Source organism: Squalius cephalus (genome assembly GCF_949319135.1).
Source record: "Squalius cephalus genome assembly, chromosome: 11".
Lineage (NCBI taxonomy): Eukaryota > Metazoa > Chordata > Actinopteri > Cypriniformes > Leuciscidae > Squalius > Squalius cephalus.
This window is the reverse complement of record NC_137132.1, coordinates 28,712,180-28,734,679: the sequence shown is the minus strand read 5'-3', so window position 1 is coordinate 28,734,679 and position 22,500 is coordinate 28,712,180. Positions and strand designations below refer to the sequence as shown.

At 39.5% G+C, this 22,500-nt stretch overlaps 1 protein-coding gene across 3 annotated transcripts in view; it reads right to left on the bottom strand.

The window, feature by feature from the left end:
- fat3a (FAT atypical cadherin 3a) overlaps positions 1-22,500 on the bottom strand; it is a 167,837-nt gene that overhangs the window by 78,172 nt on the left and 67,165 nt on the right. For all 3 annotated transcript variants that reach the window (XM_079885843.1, XM_079885844.1, XM_079885845.1), the window contains exons 2-4: positions 17,167-20,506; positions 2,516-2,634; positions 2,212-2,410 (exon numbers count right to left, since the gene is read on the bottom strand). In XM_079885843.1, the coding sequence (XP_079741969.1) occupies positions 2,212-2,410; positions 2,516-2,634; positions 17,167-20,488 (3,640 nt within the window). In that variant the 5' untranslated portion in view covers positions 20,489-20,506. The remainder of the gene's footprint in view (positions 1-2,211; positions 2,411-2,515; positions 2,635-17,166; positions 20,507-22,500) is intronic.

Genomic DNA, 22,500 nt, shown 5'->3' with positions numbered 1-22,500 from the left:
ACTTATTTCTCACCTTTCTTAGGATCATTGAGACCCCACGAGGTGAGATCTTGCATGGAGCCCCAGTCCGAGGGAGATTGACAGTCATGTTTAGCTTCTTCCATTTTCTAATGATTGCTCCAACAGTGGACCTTTTTTCACCAAGCTGCTTGACAATTTCCCCGTAGCCCTTTCCAGCCTTGTGGAGGTGTACAATTTAGTCTCTTGTGTCTTTGGACAGCTCTTTGGTCTTGGCCATGTTAGTAGTTGGATTCTTACTGATTGTATGGGGTGGACAGGTGTCTTTATGCAGTTAACGACCTCAAACAGGTGCATCTAATTTAGGATAATAAATGGAGTGGAGGTGGACATTTTAAAGGCAGACTAACAGGTCTTTGAGGGTCAGAATTCTAGCTGATAGACAGGTGTTCAAATACTTATTTGCAGCTGTATCATACAAATAAATAGTTAAAAAATCATATATTGTGATTTCTGAATTTTTTTTTTTAGATTATGTCTCTCACAGTGGACATGCACCTACGATGACAATTTCAGACCCCTCCATGATTTCCAAGTGGGAGAACTTTCAAAATAGCAGGGTGTTCAAATACTTATTTTCCTCACTGTAGATAGACAGACAGACAGACAGATAGAGTTAGACAGGCAAACAGACAGACAGATAGATCGGTAGATAGATTAGGTATTGTGTTCAGTAATGTAACATTTAACTGGACTCTTTTTCCAGAAGGATCCATACTGTAGATGGTGACCGGTGCTTTCATTGATCTGTAACCAGCTCACAAAGATCGAACTTCTGCCACACAAACCCAAACACACAGACAAAAGTCTGCAGAAAATTGATGTTTTGAGTTTTTCAGAAAATACAGTTTATGAAAACAGACTTATTGCTTCAAACCTCACAACACGTTCTGATCTTTTTCTCAGGCTGCTTTCCTTTTGCTGGTGCCTTCCGTCTTTCTGACAGCTTGACCTTTTGTGACCTTTACAAAGTTTTTAATTAGGATCGGCACTTCCAGCTGACATGCACTATGGGGCGCGTGGCTGGAGGGAAGGGTCTGTGACTATGAAATTAATCTGTCAATCAAGAGCAAAACCACAGCACCAGCCAATCAGGAGCCAGGGTTTACAGTACGCCCAGACGGTGATGTCATAATGCAGAGAACAGCGACAGACCTTAAGAACTCATGCACCCAGATGCACATACATATTTAAATAAGTGAATTTAAATACTAAACAAGCAGAATTACTTAATGCATTTGACTTCGCTTTATCTACACCACATACAGTACGTTCAGGACCAAAATATATAATGATTTTTTTAGACATAGTTCCATGGTAAAATCATAATCAAATCAAATCAAATCATACATTTTTTTAAGTTCAGAAATGTAACGTTTAAGTAAAGCAGAACTTGCAGATTTTTATTTTGTAATCATACATTTTAATTGCTCTTAAATTGAAATATTTGAGTAAGCTAATTCATACACAACTTAAAATTATCATGTAATCTCAACTAAAATATGTTTAATAGTGGAAACTTAGCTAGATTTAACCAGCTAATTCAATAAATGTTACCTTGCTAATTAGTTACACAAAGTTTTGAAAGCATCAGCATAGCATAGCACTTGCAGATTGAGTACAGCAATTTAAAACATTTAACATACACTGTTCTCAAACCAAGCTCATGCTCCACATGATGGTAACCCCATAAAATCCAACATAACAGAAACTCTTCTAAACTAGCATAACAAAACATTAAACACTATTAAATCTCCCACTTAACAGTAATCTGGCACAAAATAATTTGAGCATTTACTCTCCCTTTTGAGTGTCATGGCAAAGCATGCTGGGAAATAGAAATCCCATCCCAGTTTCAGCTAAATTTAAGTTTGTCTAAATTAAAAGAAACAAGTTCATAGAACTCAAAACAATGAAACAACTTACTTAAATGTGCCAGTTTTGTGAACTCAAAAGAAAAATAAAGTTCTAAATACTCATAAAAGTTGGTTTGATGGAACTAATTTGTATAATTTGAGTTGGCTCTACTCAAACCAATTAATTATTTTGAGCATTAGGGTTTAATATGAAAAGGTTTTGCCACCTGATACCATCACTGTACCATGGTACACACATATAAACTCAATTTATCAGAACTGACATTCATTTATTCCACCTATCATGCAAATGCGGTTTGATTGACAGGACACTGACCGGTGCGCGGGTTGATGCTGAAGAAGTTCTGCGGGTTGCCGCTGGAGATACGGAATGACAGGCGAGGCTCGGTTTCCGTGGCGTCAGGGTCCTGTGCCTGGATCTGAATGACTGACTGGTCCTTCGGGGAATTTTCCGGAATGGTGGCGTGATACATCGGTTCAGACGTTAGGGGAGCGTTATCATTAACATCCTCAACCTGTTAAGACACGCAGACACACAAAATGACAGAATTATATATATATATTATACATATTTCACACAAGACCACACGACATCTCAAATACGATGCACACTAACTTACTTGTATGTACACTTGTAGTGCCGCTGACTGCGGTACCACCCCCAAATCAGTGGCATACACCGTCAGCCAATAGGAGTCCTGCGTCTCTCGGTCCAACAGATCTGTAGTGTAGATGACACCTGCAAAATAAAGTGCATGAAAACATCACAATCTGAACATTTTAATTCCAGCGAAACAGTGACAGAATTATTTATTTAGTTTCTCAGTTAATGTGTGCTACACTGAAAAAAAAACTCATTAACTTTGATAGCAATAATTACTTTCAAAAAAGCAATTACTGAGTAGAAACATTAAAGCGGAGGTTATCAAATTGTTTTAATGCTAAAATACTGTCTCACATCCCAGATTAATATACTGAGCAAGCAATTTATCAGGTTATTTCCTTGAAAAGGGTGTGCAGTATCAAAAAATTGCTGTTTGAGTGTCCCAAAACAGCAACAATGGCTCAACCAATGGCATTAGATTAGGGCGGGGCTACCCGTCTGGCTGGCCAATGGCGAGTGTTCTGCAAACCTGTTTGAAACCGGTCATCTTTTAGAGTAGTTCTGATGCACCTTTAAAAATAACTGTTTCTGTGTGTGTATGTGATACAGCAGCTCACAGGTTGTGGTAAATTTAGATCAATAAGGAGGTCGCTTCCATAAGTCATGCAGCTGAAACGCAGCAGAAGAAAACACAACCCTCGGGCTAAAGACAAAATAAAACCTGAGCCTCTAACCTCAATAACAGGCCCGACATTTTCAAACGCTCCATGTAACCGCATAAACTGAGGCCTTCAGTCTCGGGGTACAAAAATGTAATTATGTCCATGGATAAAAAAACAACAAAAAACAGAGCAAAACAAAAAAAAAGAAAAGAAAAGCACAGATTTGCCACAAAAAGCAGGACTTTGCTTTTATTATATATATATATATATATATATATATATATATATATATATATATATATATATATATATATATATATATATATATCACACACACACACACACACACACACACACACACACACACACACACACACACACACACACACACACACACACACACACACACACACACACACACACACAATGTCTATGTACTTTTATTAGCCTATGTGTTTTGGCAGAAACTATGGTAAATTTCTGCAAGAGAACTATAGAATCAGACTTCTAGAACCAGGTAAAGGAATCAGATCAGGTTTCGCTGTACTGAAAAACAGTCTGAGCTTTTGTGTGTAACTGTGTGTGTGTGTGTGACATCAATAATTCAGTCTGTTAGCCTGTAGGATTCATAAAATCCTTTAGTTCATTGTGCTAGAGAGAGAGCGCATGTAATATATTCGGAACACCAGCAGAACTGCCTGAAGAATCTCAAAATGGAAGAAAACGACGAGGAAAAAAAAGAGATACCAGGAGGAGAGAGAGAGAGAGAGAGAGCGCGAGAGAGAGAGAGAGAGAGAGAGAGAGAGAGAGCGAGAGAGAGAGAGAGAGAGAGAGAATATTCTATTCTCTGAGGTAATAGAAACTCACTTTAGCCAATCAGAGACACAGATTGGAAGTCCAGCCCTGACAAACCAGACTCATCTCACACCATTTACCACAAACCAGTGCGGCTCATTCAACCAGATTACGCACACAACTTCATTCAACCAGATTACGCACACACTGAACAGTCTGAAACACATCGACACAACCGCACATTCTTCGAAAACGGGTCATTCCATAGACATTTATTGTTTTATTTAAAGCTAATTATAATTCCTATAGACAACCCAAAACTCAAAGCACAGTATAATCTTCATTCTGTCACCTGATGGTTCCTTGACTTTTGGCTTGCTAAATTGGGGACACTTAATATTCAACAATATTATTGATCTGCCTGCACTGACACCATCATATGAGAACTGAACTGAGCTGGACGAGGACATCACTGTTTTCTCCAGAGCGGTTGTATAGATAAATGAACTAAATGAATGACTTTTTTACAACAGAAATGAACCATCACTGAACTTACTTAAGCTGGACTATAACACTATTTTCTTCTAGAAACAAACTTTGTTGCATTATTATCCTGTTATCACTGTAAAGCTGCTTTGAAACAATATGTATTGTAAAAAACGCTGTATAAATAGGTGACTTGACTATACATTTGTATTTGGATATTATATTCTTCTAAAGACATCTGTTGTATATAATATAATATACATTTTTACATTACATAAATGCAATTACTATAGACGAATCAACACTCAAACCCTACACACACACACACACAGACACACGGTCCTGGTTGGAAGCTGATATTTCTGCCAGAGCTGAGCGAGCAAATAGGAAGGAGAGAGAGAGAGTGAGAGAAAGCAAGAGCAAATAAACGAGTGGAAATGGGGAGATTATTTCTCTTTTTGTCGGATGTCGTGTTCCTGCTGTCTGACCTAGATAACAACGATATGAGTCAATTAAGGATGCACCTATCATGATTTTTAATGGCTGATTTCGATTGCTGATTTTTTACAAGCAAATGGGCCGATTCCGATACTGGTTGAAGATCATTCTTTTTTATTCATTGATATTTCTATCAATGAAAGAGTGGCAAACGGATGGTATGAGGCGTCCACATATGTGTGCAAATATGTGTGTTAGCAATGCTGTTCATTGGCATTATCTCTGTGATCAATTATTAATAAGACCCCAATTATCTCCATCCTGCCTTTCCCAGCATCCTCTTACAGTAACTCGGGGTGTGTAAGTGAGATAGTCTGCTACGCTGCTCGCTCATTAAATATGCAGGTCACATATAGATTCATTAAGAGCGGAATACAAATCAGCTTCAACTTGGTTTCAGTGAAGGAGGGGAGAATCAAAAGCGATGTGAATTAGGATGAGAGGAAATGAGGGGTTTCTCTGTGTTTATGTAATCTATCTTCCAATCTTTGATCTTTGACTAATCTTTGGTTTAATAATTGATCCTGGTGCTTTCAAGACGTGGCACACGAGTTCTTTGGCATTACAAATGTGTGTGTGTGTGAGTGTGTGTAAAGGGTCTGCTTCCCTACACTTTTGTGATTAGTCATTTATTAGTCTTGAAATACAGATCACCCAAAAATGAAAAATCTTTTTTCTCACCCTTATGTCATTCTGTGACTTTCTTTACTTTGTGGTACTGATGTTTTGCAGAATTTTCTGCAGGTTTTTATATGCATGTATTAAAATCATCCATTTCATTGTCCCGTTAAGCAAATTGTAAATCCATTGTAACTGTAATCTCAGCAGTATAATTACAAATAGTGATTAGATAAAGGGTGTTGTGACATTTTGTGTGCATTTAGTGGGACATCATACTTCATTCAGGAACATTTTTCCAGGTTGTAACCTAGCAACCTGAATGAAGTAGGTACTGTATAACAGATCCCAAAAGCCTCCAAAAGTGTCTCTCCATCAAAGACACAACAGCAAACACGCATACATGAATCCATGCAATACTGATCTAGGCCTACTAAATCACCAGCGTTTATTTAAAGCAAATTTAAATGAAGCCAATTAACACTTTAGCAGGATGTATATGGTGTGTGTGTGAGTGTGTAGAAGGTGTTATCTGTCATTGTGCGTTAGACACTTGTGTAAGCCTGTGAGTGAGACACAAGCGTAGGAGGCACATTCACTGTCTGGGTAGAGCAGCTTGTGTGTGTGTGTGTGTGTGTGTGGGGGGGGGGGGGGGGGGGGTGTGTGTGTGTGTGTGTGTGTGTGTGTGCGTGTGTGCGACAGAAAAGCAAATTCACAGATTCAGTCGTATCAAAATATCCCTGTGGTTTTAAAGGAGGGTGTTAAGAAAGTGATGACAGGGAGCAGACTTTACTATCTCCTAAACACCACCTCTCAACACACTAAAAAAGCCGCACAGCTCTGGAGAAAACCGCACAGCGTCAGTGCCGTCGAACACACCAAACACAACCACAGGCGCCAGTGAAACTCTAAACCACAGAACGCAATTACACAACATCACAATTACATAACACTTCCTACAGATCGCTCAAATCTCAGTCACTTCAAACTTACAACCTCAAAATTAGAGATGCTTAAAGGGTCCAATACACACTTTAGTCTATTATTCATCGTTTATTTATGTTAGTCCCACCAAATACAACCATCAATTTGACTTAAATATTGGTCTTTTTATGGTACCTTTGAGACTTACTTACAAAAGCTTGGGATCAGTTTTTAAACTCACCAAAGCTGCATTTATTTGACCAAAAATACTGTAAAATTGTACAATATTATAAAAAATTAAAAGAACTGTTTTCTATTTGACTGTATTTTAAAATGTAATTTATTCCTGTGATCAAAGCTGAATTTTCAGCATCATTACTCCAGTCTTCAGTGTCACATGACCCTTCAGAAATCATTCTGATATGCTGATTTGATGCTCAAGAAACATTTCGGATTATTATCAATATTACATTTTTGGTGAATAAAAAGTTCAAAAGAACAGCATTGTTTAATAGAAATCTTTTGTAACATTATAAAAGTGACTTTTTCTCAATTTAATGCATCCTAGCTGAATAAAAGTATTAATTTCATTAATGTGTTGCATGGTTGAGACATCAGGAACACAACATCCGAACGACTCGTTTTTACAGTTCTGGTGGAAGGAGGAGCTTTGCTTCAGCTTTAGGCATTAAAATATCACTACAATTAACTGCAAGGAGCAAGAAAAAATCCAGTGTTTCATGATATGGCCGCTTTAAATGATTTAGAAAAAGGCCAAGATGTGAAAAAGAAAAGAAAAAATGTTAAAAGAAAACCTCTGACTGCAGCAACACATCATTGCTGAGCAAATGAGAAGCGCTATCTTCTGTGCAATGAAAGACTGGCAGCTATTTCTGAACTCCATAAAGGTCTCGGATTCTCTGTAATATGAAGAAAATCACTTACCATAGAGAACAAAAGGAAAGAAACTCGGCCAGCTGGTGAAGTCGGGAGGGGGTTTCATCTACTCTAAAAATCAACTTTGATGATTTCATCTAGCGTCGACACGGCCATTGTGGTTTATTTAGGACCGAGAAACACAGAATTTGAATATTTTACATCTGGATAGTCCTGAGAAATAGGCTGGAATTAGGCCTTACTGGATGATGCTCAAGTTGTTTTCTGGTTGAATTAATGACGGTTTGTAGCTGTAGTGACCCACTATTTCTGTTAAGTGGCATCAGACTGGAAGACATATTCTCAGGGGATTACCGGTGCATTCATGCACACTCACACATACATAATCACTACGTTTTACATTGTACGGACAAAAGCGAAATATGAGCCATGCTACCAAAGCACCATCTCAGAGTTGAAAGCATCTATGTAAAGAGCCTTTTCATTTGGGATTTTTGGCAAACATTCCAACAACGTTTCCTGATGGCTGTCGGAACAACTTTTAAAGATGTTTTTGGATATGGAAAACCATATACTTACACTATCAGATGCACTCATGCACTATGTTTTTAGAGCGCGCAGATGCACGCATTGCATAAGCAGGACTTATCTGTTATGTTCGGTGCTTCCTCAGCTGAGAAATCTCAGAAACTCCTACGCACACTTTGCAACAGAGACAGAAAAAGAAAAGACAGACAGAATGAAAAGAAAGAGAGACACGGAAGGACGAAACACAGAGAAAGCCTTCAATGAGTCTGTCATTTCGGTGTGCTCATCCAGTTTCCTCTGTTATTGTGCGCCTATATTTAGGGCTCAAAGCCTTGAGGGGTTATAGGGAGAACGAGGCAGAGTTTCATCCAATCACATCAGGTTACATGACCCTAACTGAACCTTTGTGAGAGACAGACAAGGGGAAATCAGCTGGGACAGGTGTATGAAGATGCCCTGTGTAACATTTTACGCGGCTGACAGAGTAATTTCAGCGTTTGATTGGATGTGACATGACATGAACTTGACCGGAGAGTTTGACTGGCATAAATACGGAGGCTGTGTTTCAAAACCATGTGAACTGTTGAACTAGAGCATCATAAGTGGGCTTGAACGTTCAATTTGAACATTGAATGCTTCTGTATTGCTGTCTTGGTAGAATTGCTGAAAAAATTGCTGTCTTGGTAGAAAGCTCAGAATATTTTGAGCTACACAATCACTTCATCTACACTTAAAGAGGACCTATTATGCCCTTTTACCAAGCTGTAATTTAGTTTTTGGGCTCTACTAGAATAGATTTCATGTTTGAATGTTCAAAAAACACATTATTTTTCACATATTTTACATTGTTGCAGCACCTCTCTTCAGGGGTGTCGGACTTGGGGTAAAACCAGTTCTGATTACCAGGGCCCCAAGGGGAGAGAGGGCCCTTGAAAAGTCTGGAATTTGAATTTTATGTTACCTGGATATTTTCATTTCCTAATTAAATTTCATAATGAATGTCAGATGAAATGTAAAGTTAGTGTATTGGCTGAATAACTTGGTTGATTGACTGACTGGTCCCACCCCTTGCTAATGCGCCAAATGGTTTAGTCCATCTGCACGCATTTTGTTTATGATAGTTAGTTGAGCATCTGGAGGAGCGTAAACTTCTGCTGTAGAAATGTCTTTCTCAAAGCAAGCCAAATCAGGCCCCCCAAAATGAAAGGAACGACATTAGAAGGAAAGAAAACAAAATGAGGGGAAACAATTGGTAACTGACTTATTTTCAAAGAAAGGTGACACGGCACAATCTAGAACACGAAATCTATAGTGCTAAACTGCTTGAATATCTCCGCGATCATTAGTGCTAAAAATGAACTGAGACAACCCATTGAAAGAGCAGAACATACACTTTCAGATGATAATTTGGTTATACATGTAATCTGAGGTAAAGGCTAAATAAATAAACTGTACACTAACAATGCTGTTTGCATACAACACACCATTATAATAGCCTAAATTGAAACCTGTTTAATTTTAAATTAATAGGCTATAATATCTAAAATTAGCAATAATTAGCAATTATATAGCCTACGTTGGGTGTTATATAAAAAAAAAATATTGTAATATCATTTAGCTTAAACTTAGTAACCACAGTAAAGTAGGCTAGAGAATGTTGAAAGGAGGTTTGAAATGTGTGTGCACACATGACAAATTATCAGGCTACTCTAAGCATTACAGTTAATAGTTATTACGCTATAAATATCTAGGTCTACAGATTCATGTGTGCAGAGGCCATATTATTATTATTATTATTTCTTTTTTTGAGGAACATGGGGGCCCATCAGGACTGCTTATGCATAGGGCCTGGGATCTTGTGCTACGCCCCTGTCTCTCTTCCCAGTCTGTCAGTAATGCTCTGTTTAGTTCCTGTCTCTATGAAGCTCCTCCTTCAGAAAAGCACAAGGTGCTCTGACTGGTCGGCTGGACCAGTGTGTTGTGATTGGTCAACCTTTCGAGCATGTTTGGGATATGTCACGCCCATGCGTGTAATTTGCACGGGGGTTACGGGGGTCATGACCCCCTCAAAAATCAGATCCAGCTAATATAACCCCCCCCCCCCAATATCATCACATCATTCAGATTAAAATAAATATGAAATATTCAGAATGAATACTTTTGTTCGTTTTCTTTATTAATTTAATTTGCCAGCAAGAAATATACTGTAGTATCATATTTTAAATAATCTGTAATGTACCCCCCGCCCACCGCACACTATTTTGCGCAGTCGCTGGGATGAATGGTTGGAGAAAGCTGACGGTGCATGCTAACGGATGGAAAGATGAAAAGGACACTGAAAGGCAGCCAGACAACGATTTTTCATTGTTGGTCGACACCAGCCAAAAAGAGGAAAAATCCTGACCAAACGGAGGTACCCCTATTGCTAAGTTAGCTGTTAAGTTAGCTCAGCGTTTCTTAAAGTGTGGGGCGCGGGCGCGGCCCACTGGTGGGGAATAGAGACATGACAAGTGGGGCGCGACAAACAGGTTTTGTGCCCATCTTTTTAATTCCTTTATTTATTGGCCATACACTCAAAACAAAACAAAGACACATTTAAATGTAAGCCTTACTTAACCTTTTCACGCGTAAGTTTAAAAGTTTTTCAAGGCGACCGTTATTGATCGTAGTATCACTTTATGGTTCCCATGGAGACGTGTCATTCATTGCTTGCCACACCGCAGCCACAATAGCGCTGAATGACTGATGATCTGCTTTTATTAATTTTTTTATTCAAAATTTCACAAATTTGTTATAGCAGGATATAAGTGTATATCCTGGTTATATCTAGCTATAGCAGGATATATCTGATATTCCGATTGTCAAATATGTGCAAGTGGATGTGTTTTGTTGTTCAAACACCTTTATAACGATCGCGTTAGTTGAGCTGTATGCGCAACGTATTTTAGGTATCTTATTAAAATACCTAAAAAAATACGTACATTATTAGGAATTTACCACCTCCGGCTCAATTTGAGATTTTTTTTTTTTTTTTTTTTTTTTTTGCATGGAGTTTGCAAAGTGACAAAATGAATCAAAGCACAACTAACGTTAGTCCACACTTGTATTTTCTCAGTTTCTGACTTCACGTTAAGTAGCCTAAATCAGTAAAATTATCACAATGTATTTCTAATACAGGAACGGCAAATTAGCATGTTACCTTTTACACAAGAAAATGATTCAATAAATAAATAAATTAATAAATATGACGCGAGTTTAACCCCCCCCCAATGGTAGACCCAAAGTTATGCCCTTGGTCACGCCCCTTACCATAACCGTGAGTTTACTAACACGCTACTAACTCAACTAAGCCAGGCCTCGACCTTTTTTTTTTTTTGCATTTGTCATTATTTAAATATGTGTTTTATATTATATATTAAACATTATTTTATATTGTGACGTGAGAAAACTCGAGACTAATCAAGGTATTTCAGCAAGTTCAGAAACAGTGTTTGCTGATATAGAGAATAACTCGCTTTGTGCAGCAACATTACACACTACAGGAAGTAATTTTTTTTAAAAAAAGCCTAATAGGTACTCTTTAAAAAGGAGATTGCATTTTTTTAATCGAAAAAGATTAATTTAAGATTCATTAGCACTGCTTGACCAATAAGTGCATTACTGTAAATTGTAAGTGCATTTTGTACAAAATTAGGATGTGATTTGAAATTACAGCGTTTTATAGTCTGAAGTTGCTGTTTAAGGTTTTTTTTAATGAAATGGCACTGAGGGAAAAAAAAAAGCCTGACAGATATCACTGAATTAGGTGTCTTGAAATATCACACTTGTCTCTGTGACAGCCCTAGGCTCTGTAAAGTGACAAAAACAATTAAATATGTCATTGTGAGCTACAGTATGCTCAGATTCTTTATAGCCAATAGGAAGACTATAATGAGCTAGTTCTCACATGGCAGCCCATATATGGAAAGCTGGAAAGTTTGTTGTGTGAAAACTATATTTTGCTACTGTTACTGAGGACAATTTTGACAAACCTGAGATGACTTTTACATCATGCAATTATGGAAAAGTGGTGTGTCTAACTGAGCGGCCATGTCTGCTGAACTGGTAGCACATTTAAAGGTATAGAGTTCAGAGAAAAGCCAGAGTATCATGACAATGGCGATATGGGAAAAATACAGGGATTTTCAATGATTGTGGTGATTTTGAGAGTGCATCTGCATATAAAATAAGTATTAATAATATAAAATAAGCTGAAAAAAATACTTTTACTTGAGTTTGAATCATCCTTTTAGGAAAAATGTGGGTGTTCACAATTTGGTATATGCTTTACAAAACACAACTCAAACCTCCTTCAGTAATAATGAGGTGTACAGAGTAAAAAAATTGCAATAATTCTATTGTAATTGTGTATTCAATTAAATAATATAAATAATTGTATTTTATAATACGCTGTAAAATTAAAATAATAACCTTTATGTCTATGTTTATGTCTTAATGTAATATTTTAAAATGTTAAATCGTCACATTTTTATTTTGTTGGTTGGCAGGCAAAATATATGCGTTGTGTGTTTCAGTGTGAACCTCGGCCCAGTGTTCATTTACATGCGAACAGCTCATGATACAGCGTTTTTCAGCATCTCAGAGCGGATCGATTCACAGGAAATGAACACAGGTAGAGATCCACCCGTGTTAGATATAGATTCAGGTCGTTAAAGAGACGAATAAGTAATCATTTTTGGAGAAACATTCATGCATTTAAGAGTTAAAGAATTCGTTTCCCAGAAATCCTGTAGAATTTAAAGGGTTAGGTCACCCAAAAATGAAAATTAGCCCATGATTTACTCACCCTAAAGCCATCCTAGGTGTATATGACTAGGACCTAGGTGTATACACTTTTGCCGTAAATCAATGCGTACGGCCGTCTGCCGGAAGCTATTTTAGTCGATAAAGTTTTAAATATGGATATTTTTCTTACACCAACGCATCGATTCGCTTCAGAAGGCCTTTATTAACCCCTCGGAGCCGTTTGGGACACTTTTATGATGGATATGAAGCACTTGAATGGACTTCAAAAAACAGTGCCTATTCACTCCCATTATAAAGCTTGGAAGAGCCAGGACATTTTTTAATATAATTCCGATTGTTTTCGTCTGAAAAGAAGAGTGACATATACACCTAGGATGGCTTCAGGGTGAGTAAATCATGGGCTAATTTTCATTTTTGGGTGAACTATCCCTTTAACCAATCAGATGACAACTTTGAAACCCAAAGTATTTCCCATTTTGTGTGCCTTATCCATCAGACGTCCAGCCAAAGTCTGTAGGCTGCCACTAAGTCTGGTGAAAGTGGTTAACATCGCTTCCAATACCTTTAAAATAAAAAAGTTTGCAATCAATTTGACTTCTAATATGTGACACTTATGACATCTGAATGGATATATATATATAAAAAAAATGATTAGGGTTGGTTAGATCCATCAAAACCGGTTTGAATCATGAAAAATAGCTGTTAAATACTAAAGGAGCGGAGGGGCTGAATCAACAAGAGGAACTTGGTGATGTCATCTGCAAAGAAAAGTCATTTCAGCACATTTTTCACTGACGAATCATGCACAGGAACCTGCCTTAAGAGAGCAAACGGAGTCAAGTTTTGATTTAACGGGATTACGAGTTGTAAATAATGAAGACTATTCCCTTAATTACACACCTGAACTGAAGTACAACACCAGCAGTCTAATAGTAAAGGATCCGAGTGTCTAAGCGTAAGCCGGGGCTCTTTCAGCGCCGCGCGGAGCACTTAACCCCAGGATGCTCTGCAGGGACCGTCAGTGCAATTAGTGCACTGTAAGTCCCAGTAGATGAAAAACGTCTGCTCAGCGGCGGCTGTAATGAGCATGGGCTTCTTTCACACTTTGTGTTTGACATGTTTGATGCAGCCTTGAATCGATGTTTGTGCTGTGCAAACAATAGAAGCTTCCAAGCTCAAATGAGAGACTTGGCTATAAGTGCACAGAAAATCCTTCGGCTATAGCGTGCGTGTTTGTCTTGAACATGCCTTATGGTTCCAGACTGAGTCTCCTTATGTATGTGTTCAGGGGAAAATTGCTTTCCAAGTCATGATTGCATGTACAAAGACACGTGTGAAGTGTTTCCTTTCAATTTGTGTGTGTGTGTGCGCGCGTGCTCTTTAAGCTGTAATTGCGTCTGTAGAGTTGCTCTCCATCCCCGGGTGATTTATGGCTGATGCCAGCACAGAGCTAACAAGGGCAATAAATTCCCCCACTTGCTAGTGCTACTGCAAAATGTGTGTGCTTGAGTGTGTGTGTGTGTGTGTGCGCACACATTTACAAACATTCATGTCGTGTCATGCGGAGTACAACATGCAAACTGCCTTTTTGTGCTCTTGCACTTCTCGCTGAGTCTCTGTCCTGTCCTCATTCTTTCCATCAAATCTACACAGACACACAGCTGTATGCAAACAGTCGGATAGACTCTTCATTGAAATAGTGACAGGTCAGTGACACAGAGTGCATGACCTTTGACAATGGTTCCCTAACCTTTGACCCCTTTGAGTGTCTACACTCGGCCAGTTCGTGTGCGGGCATGCAATTGGATAAAACTTGTATTTTTCTGTGCGTATATGAGAGGGAGAAGCGGTTGAAGAAGAAAAGGTGAAGAGAAAAAAAAAGAGGTATGTTTTGATCATTTATGGTTGCAACCATAGAAACAGGCTATCAAGGTTCCTGTAAATGTAAATGTTTGATGCTGAACCGTCAAGTATCGCCTTATACGGCGTGTAATACCTGCAGTACCAAACAGAATTGGAAAAATAAAAACTGTGCATCAAACAGTGTTTCGAAAAGGTTTTAAATTGTGCATTTATTTTAATCTCATGCCTCATAGAAGCTTTTCTGCACTGAAAAATGCTGGTCTCAAGAGTGCTTATTTAGATGACCTGCTGCATTAATTAAAGCGCATGAAATATGACTGCACCAACTAATAAAGAAAACATGTATAAAAGGAATTAAATATTCAAAACCTTTAGAAAAATATCAATACACATTTGTTAGCCACTGTTGGAATGTTCAGTGCAAAAAAAATTGCTGAGGTTTTTCTTTTTTTTTTGCCAAAACACGAGCCTTACACCTCAAAATCACAACTTAAAATGACACCTGAAATATCTACACTGCAGCCTTCACAAAAAATAAAATAAAAGGCAGGTCTGATATCCTCAAAGACTCAAAGTCGACTCATGACAGACACTGATCCACCTGCTGCCAGGACACAAATCTCACAAAAACCATGTTTTTGAACCACTCTTACCACAGTACTAAAGTAGAGAGCTGGAGATACTTTGCTCGGTTGCTGACAGTGAGTTGTAGCAGGGTTTAAAAAGTAGAAGGTGACTGTTCTGCACCATTGTGTGTGAATCATGCCCTTTAAAGGCCATGGTGAACCCTCTCGTTTCAGTCTTAAAAGAAATGGACAGGTATTCATGGCTTTGCCTCCATTTTCTTATTCCCTCGTTCCAAGGAGAGGTGAAAAGACCATGGGAGATCTGAGGGTCGTTTTGAAACCTCTAGATCATTTTCAGGCAGCTTGCGGGTGAATAGACACACAAACACACACACACCATTCTGGCCTCTGAACACCAAACTCTTTTATCCCCCCCCCCCCGTCTGTCTGAAGTCTCATCGACCTCATCTGCACATACACTTTTTTTTTTTTAACTATAAAGTTATAAACATACACACTCTTATCAAACCACTGCTGGAAAAATCCAGCTTAGGCATGGTTGCTTGCTATTTATTAGCTGGTGCAAAATGGTAAACAATCTTGGACCAGGAACATAACAGTTTAATGTGGTTAAGCTGGCTTTTGGAACATGTTGGCTGATCAGCTTCCTTGCACTAGCTACTGATCAGCTTGGATCTATTAGAAACAAGCTTTCAAAACACAGCTACCAGCTTAAAGCTGGATTTTCCAACAGGGATGCTACTTTTATCCCCAACACTTCATTTTCATAGTTTATTGTACCTCTGCCACCATACAGGCTAACGGATATCACATACACTATTATGCATTATCATCTTGCCTTGTGGATTTATTGGTCTCCTAGACTAAAAAAAAATGTGATAGGTGATTGCCCGTGCAAAACTAGCGTGTTGTGGTTGAATGCCAGAATGTTGGTATGTGATTGCCAAAGTGTTTTGATTGTTTTTTAATATGTTGCTATGCGGTTGCCAGGTAGTTTATAGGAAGTTTTATAATGGTTTGAGTCAAAAGATCAACCTCATCTCTTATTTTGTAGTCCATTGATAAAGCATAGGTGCTTCCGACTATGTAAAGTCGACTATGAATTTTTTTTTTTGTGCCAATTTTATCATTAAATACTTATTGTTAGGAATTTGTTAAAATCCCTAGCCCTAAGTATAAATAATAGTGATGCTTGCCTTAAGAAGCAACACTAATAAAACCCCAGATGCTATCGGTTTAGCTGACGGAAAACGCACTGTCTAGGGGAAAGAGAGAATGACAGAGTGAGAGAAAAGGGGAGAAGGAAAAAAATTGAAGGTTATAGCTAAGTGTTTGGGTCAGACAGAATGACATGACAACTGCAATAAATGTAAATAAAAGAGCTTTGTGTGGTAATTCAGTCCACTCGATGGAGGCACAACACATAAATCAACCTCACACTCACACACACACGTTTCGACACGTACACACATACTTCTTTATGCGGAAATCATTATTCGCCGATACACACACGTATATGTACCCACTTTGTCTAACATAAAAACTGGACAAAAACAAATGACACTATCAAAACAGTGCACATGAACTGAATGCAGTGTAAGAAACATTAACCCTAACACAATCAAAATTTCCATCATACTTTCAATCTTTCCCCCTCCATCTCAACTGTCAAAACTCGACCTAAATAAAATGTAGGCCAATGCAGTGTTTAACTGGCCTGAGGTGACAGATAAACCACTGAAGCCTGTTCACTCTCCATTTGTGTCCCATGAAGTCACCATGAGTGGCATATATCTCAGTTTTTCCTTCCCATATTAGCTCTATTCAATTTCCAGTGATTACACCAGGCAAAGTTGGCTAGTTAAATCAATACATTAATTTGACTCCCCCCAAAAAAAACCTCAGCTAACTGTACAAAAAATCCACAATATATTTAACAAAATTGGCAGCACTTTTGAGCGTTGAATGAAATTAAACATTAAAAAAATGTAATCAACACATACCCGTTTCTTCATCAATGGTGAATCTTCCAAGACCACTGCCGTCACGAATGGAATACTGCACCTCGCCGTCCCTTCCTGTGTCGTCATCCCGTGCAGAGACCTGGAGCACGGAAGTCCCTATCCGAACGCTTTCTTTTACTGATCCATTCATGGCGAAATTTGAGAAATATGGTGGATACAGGTTTTCGTTGACATCCACAACCTCCAGTTCAACAAAGCTAACCGACAGGAGTGAAACAGGTCGGCCTTTGTCCTTTGCTCGAACTGTTAGGTTGAAGAACTGTTGAGTTTCGTAATCCAGCTCCTTGGTAAGACGAACGGCACCGCTAGTCTTGTCGACCTCAAAACGGCCATCATAGTCATTAGCGAGTGAGTATCGCACCTGCCCTCCAAGTCCAAGGTCAGGGTCTTGTGTGTCCAACCAGGCAATGACAGTGCCCACTGGAAGGTCTTCTAGTGCACGGGCACTGACGACACTTGGGATAAAGGCAGGTGGACAATCATTAACATCCTCGAGTGATATTTTAAGTGTTGCTACAGAAAACTGTTGGGCTGCTCGCTCTGCTCGATCTCGTGCTTCCACTTTTAATATGAAGAAGGGAACTAACTCTCGGTCCAGCTGACCTGCAACATACACAATCCCACTGGAGCTGTTAATGCCAAACTGTGATGTGCTGGTGAGTAGAGAATACTGGATCTCCCCATTGAGACCTTGATCTTTGTCAGTAGCTTCCACTTGAATTACTTCGGTACCAATAGGAGTGTTTTCGGGAATGCGGGCTTGGTACTCACCATCTTGAAGAAATTGAGGTGCATTGTCATTTGCGTCTGCTATGTAAACTGTAAGAAGCCGCCAGGTGGATTTTTGCGGTTGGCCTAAATCGTACAGTGTGATGTTTAGAAGGTAGCGGTCAATCTTTTCACGGTCAAGAGGAAGGAAGATGCTTATTATACCATTCAGAATTCCAATGGTAAAACAACTGTCTGTGTTGCCATCAGCTATGGCGTATAAGAGTTGTCCATTGAACCCAGTGTCACCATCAAAGGCTTTTACCTGAAACACACTCATGCCAACTTCTACATCCTCACGCACAGTGATGTCCGTTGGGAAGGATTTGTCGAACTGAGGTGATTGACGGTTTACAGAGAACAGGTCAATAAAGCCTTCCTCTATTTTGGGTTTACTGCTAGCTTTGGATTTCTTCAGAAGTTTCTCAGCTAGTCGTTGGGCTACTCTTGTTTCAGTACAACTAAAGCTCTTGGGCGGTGTCTTCCCCTGCACTACTGATATGTTTACAAACATAGGATCAGAGAAGTGTTCCCCATCTGTGGCAGTAATTTTTAGATTGAATGAGTTTTTGGGTGCCACAGTGTTGAGTGAGTGGTGTAAGGTCATGACACCAGAATCAGGGTTTAAGTCAAAGTACCCTCGCTCATTCCCTGAGAGAATCTTGTATTTGACTAGCTCTAGCTCATCAATGTCTATGGCAGACATTGTGGTGATGACCTCACCTACCGGAAGGTCTCGAGAGATTACGCCAACACAGGCCACTTTCTCAAATAGTGGTTTGTTATCATTAACATTCTCTAGGTGCACAGTGACGTTGACTTCACTTTCACGCCTATATGGGGAACCCCAGTCAGAAGCACGAATCACAAAACTAAAACTCTCTAGAGATGATTCGAAGTCCAGCTCCTGTGTTGTCGTGACTGCTCCGGTGAACTGCTGCACACTAAATGGTAATGGTGTCAAGCTAGCCATGCTGTATGTAATGTACCCGTTTTCCCCATGGTCACCATCAGAAGCAGTCACCACAACAACAGTAGTGCCTACGGCAACACTTTCATTGACAAATACCTCATAAGACTGTTGAGCAAATAAAGGTGCATTATCATTGGCATCCTCAAGAATGACTCTAACCTTGACCCTAAGGTCACTGTCTACTTCTAAGACCTCTAGCTCAAATACTTCCTGGGTGAGTTGGGTGAGCCAACGTGCCGTGCTGATGACACCTGTCATGGTGTTGATACTGAAGAACCCTGAATCAGCAGATGGGGTCAGGATGTACTCCGCATCATCTGGCTCTGGCTGGAGTTTCACAGCCTCCACAACAGTTCCAGGAGGGGCAACTTCACTCAAAAGAACCTCATATTCATCCTTCTGAAATATGACCTCTGCCGGGGCTGGTCGTGACAGTCGTAAGTGCACCATGTGCACTGCAGAGAACTTTTGAGGTGTTCCACGGTCCCGAGCCTGCAAGCTGAGGTTTAGTCCAAATGGATAACTGTCCCAGTTGATTTGCTCTGTTGCACGAAGGACAAACTCATTAGATCCTGTCTGACTAACTTCCTCATCCACCATTTCTTTACTTGGTACCTCTGTCCTTTCAATGCTGAAGAGCTCAAGAAGATCCCCAGCCACAATGCTCACTGTCTCAATCTCTCCATTTGCCCCTTCGTCAAGATCCTCTATGGTGATCACAGCTACGACAGGGGACTTCTCAGTCCATACAGGTGATAGTGTAACAACGCTCAGTGTGGGCACATGCTCATTAATCCGTTCTACATGAACAAAAAGTTTGGCTGTACTGCTTACACCGTTATTCCCATAGAGCTTCATTCCCCGGTCCACAGCCTGGATCTCAAGATCATAGCGGCTTTGAGTGTCAACATCCAGCTTCCCACTGAGAGAAACAACTCCGCTAGTCGGGTGCACAGTGAACAGCTCCATTCGCTCCTTGAAAAAGTAATAGAACTCTCCATTCGATCCTATGTCTGCATCCGTGGCAGTGACCTGAGCTATGCTGGTGCGTAGGGGTGTGCTTTCTGCAATGGTAACCGAATACGTGGTAGGGGAGAAAAGTGGTCGAAGGTCATTCATATCCAACACCTGCACACTAACTTTAGTCCAGGCCTCTAGTGTATCACCCTTAATGGAAGCTTTCACTGTCAACAAGTAGTTGTCCTGAACTTCACGGTTCAAGATGGCAGCATTCCCCCCTTTGGTTCGTATCCGCAGGAAGCAGAAATCCCCCAGAGTGTACTCCTCGGCCTTGAAGAATCCTTCCTCGTCCCCAGAGGTAATGCGGTACCTCACCTCCCAGGAGTGATACTGGAGAGGGACGCCCATGCGCACCTTGCTGGTGGCGTAGGTGCGGGCGGCTGAGTTCTCGTAGACCGACGCATGGTACAGTGGTAGAGTAAACTGTAGGCGGGACCTTTCACCTTGGCAGTGGCCAAGAGGCAGAGAGAAGAACAGCAAGAGGGCCAATTGTAGGAGAATGGCCCATATGCCTGCCCAAAGGGCCATGCTCACTGCCATCCCATCACCAAACCCATCCTGGAGACAGAGAAAAAAGAGAAAAAATGCATTAGGCAGAGCAAATGACATGACAGCACACAACCTGACCTTTCATATCTAAAGCTCAGATGTCACTAGGGATCAGTCAAAAAGATCCAACACAAGCAAAGGAAGTTGTGTACCATAGAAGGGCTGGTGCAACCACAAACCGAATGACATCACTACCCAGGTCTCAAAATGGACACTAACACACAATTATATACTACAGAAAAACCAGGAGGATGCAATTCAGGAAAATTCACTTACACACACACTACACAGAAGAAGGAAAAAAACAGCAGGAGAATGCAAGTCAGGAACAAAATAATTATAGAGAACGAAAAATCAAAAATACAACCCGTCTCACACACACACACACACACACACACACACACACACACACACACACACACACACACACACACTCATTCATTATATGACATGGTTTTAAAAAAGCTCTTGAGAAAGGACAAAATGTTGTGGATTCAGCAATATACTGGTTATGATAAAGTGCTGCTGGAGAGGAAGTCTGTGTGTGTGGGTTTACTTAGCTATACTTATCTAACAAAATAGTCCCAAGAAGTTAGCTGATTCTGAAAGCCTTTGGGGACCTAAATTAGAAAAATGATTCATAAATCCAATAAATACATTTTTTTGAATTCTAAAAAGTTTTTGTTTAGGGTAAGTTATAATTAGATTAATAAAATACCAAAACAATAGCAGTCTAAGGTACATTCTCAATTTGTATTATATATATATGTGTGTGTGTGTGTGTGTGTGTGTGTGTTGGTATGGTACGTCAACTCTTGTTTTAGACACTGATTGTTTTGTGTGTGCCCTTGCGGACAGTTAGGATGTGTTCCAGTCCACAAAAGTACAACACTGACCTTACCAGGCACACACACACAGTGTCCAACTTTTGCCCACACAAAAACACACATGCATACACAAAATATACACACAAAGAATGGAGTTGCTGTGGTCAGCCCACACATGACTCAGCACACACACACACACACACACACACACACACACACACACACACACACACACACACACACACACACACACACACACGCACACACACACACCCCTTTCCACCTCTAATGATATCCTACAGCACACTCACCAACTCAGTCCCACAAATTGGAAAAGACACACACACACACACGCACACACACACTACTCAAAATGCAGAGATCAGCTTATTTTATTTCTCTCGGTTCTTTCTCTGTCACATTCTTTTTCTCTCTCTTTGTGTCCACATACACTGACAGACAGGCTGTCAGATGAAAACCAGCAGGCATTTTGGAGCCGTCAAGGTTCAGTACGCAAACAGCATCTTGTCTCCCCTAAAGCCTTGTTTAGACTGACCAGATCTCAGGTTCAGCTGGCCGGAGACTTTACACAACAAAATAAAAATGCATATCATAAGCCCAAGGCCAACACAAACACGGCAGTGCATACTGTACACTTAAACACTATCACAGCTACATTGCTAAAAAAAAAAAAAAATAGATATTCAAAAACATTTTCTGAATGTTCAGTTTTGGTTATTAGTATGTTAAAATGTCTTGTTTGACTACTGTACAGCAACTTCAAATGAGGTTCTTGCTTGTCTTACATTTTTATACATTTTTACTCAACATTTGTATTAGCAACTTAGCAAATTGTGCTGTTGAATATGTAGTCAAAAAAAAAAGAGCTTTATATAGGGTAAAATGTCAACATTATTTTAAATACTCAATGAACAATTAGAATTGGAACTATAAAAAATTACAATTATTTTTAGTAGTAGTATGAGAACTTCAATATGAGCCTGCAATCACTTTCAAACAATGTGGCTTTAAAACTATTTCAAATAACACTGAGAATGTTTATCAAATATTAATAACATTTTTATAATTTCCATTAACAATACGTGAAACATTTCACAATCTTTATAACATTAGCCACATTTTTAGAATTTCATGAATGTTAGCCAAACATATCTG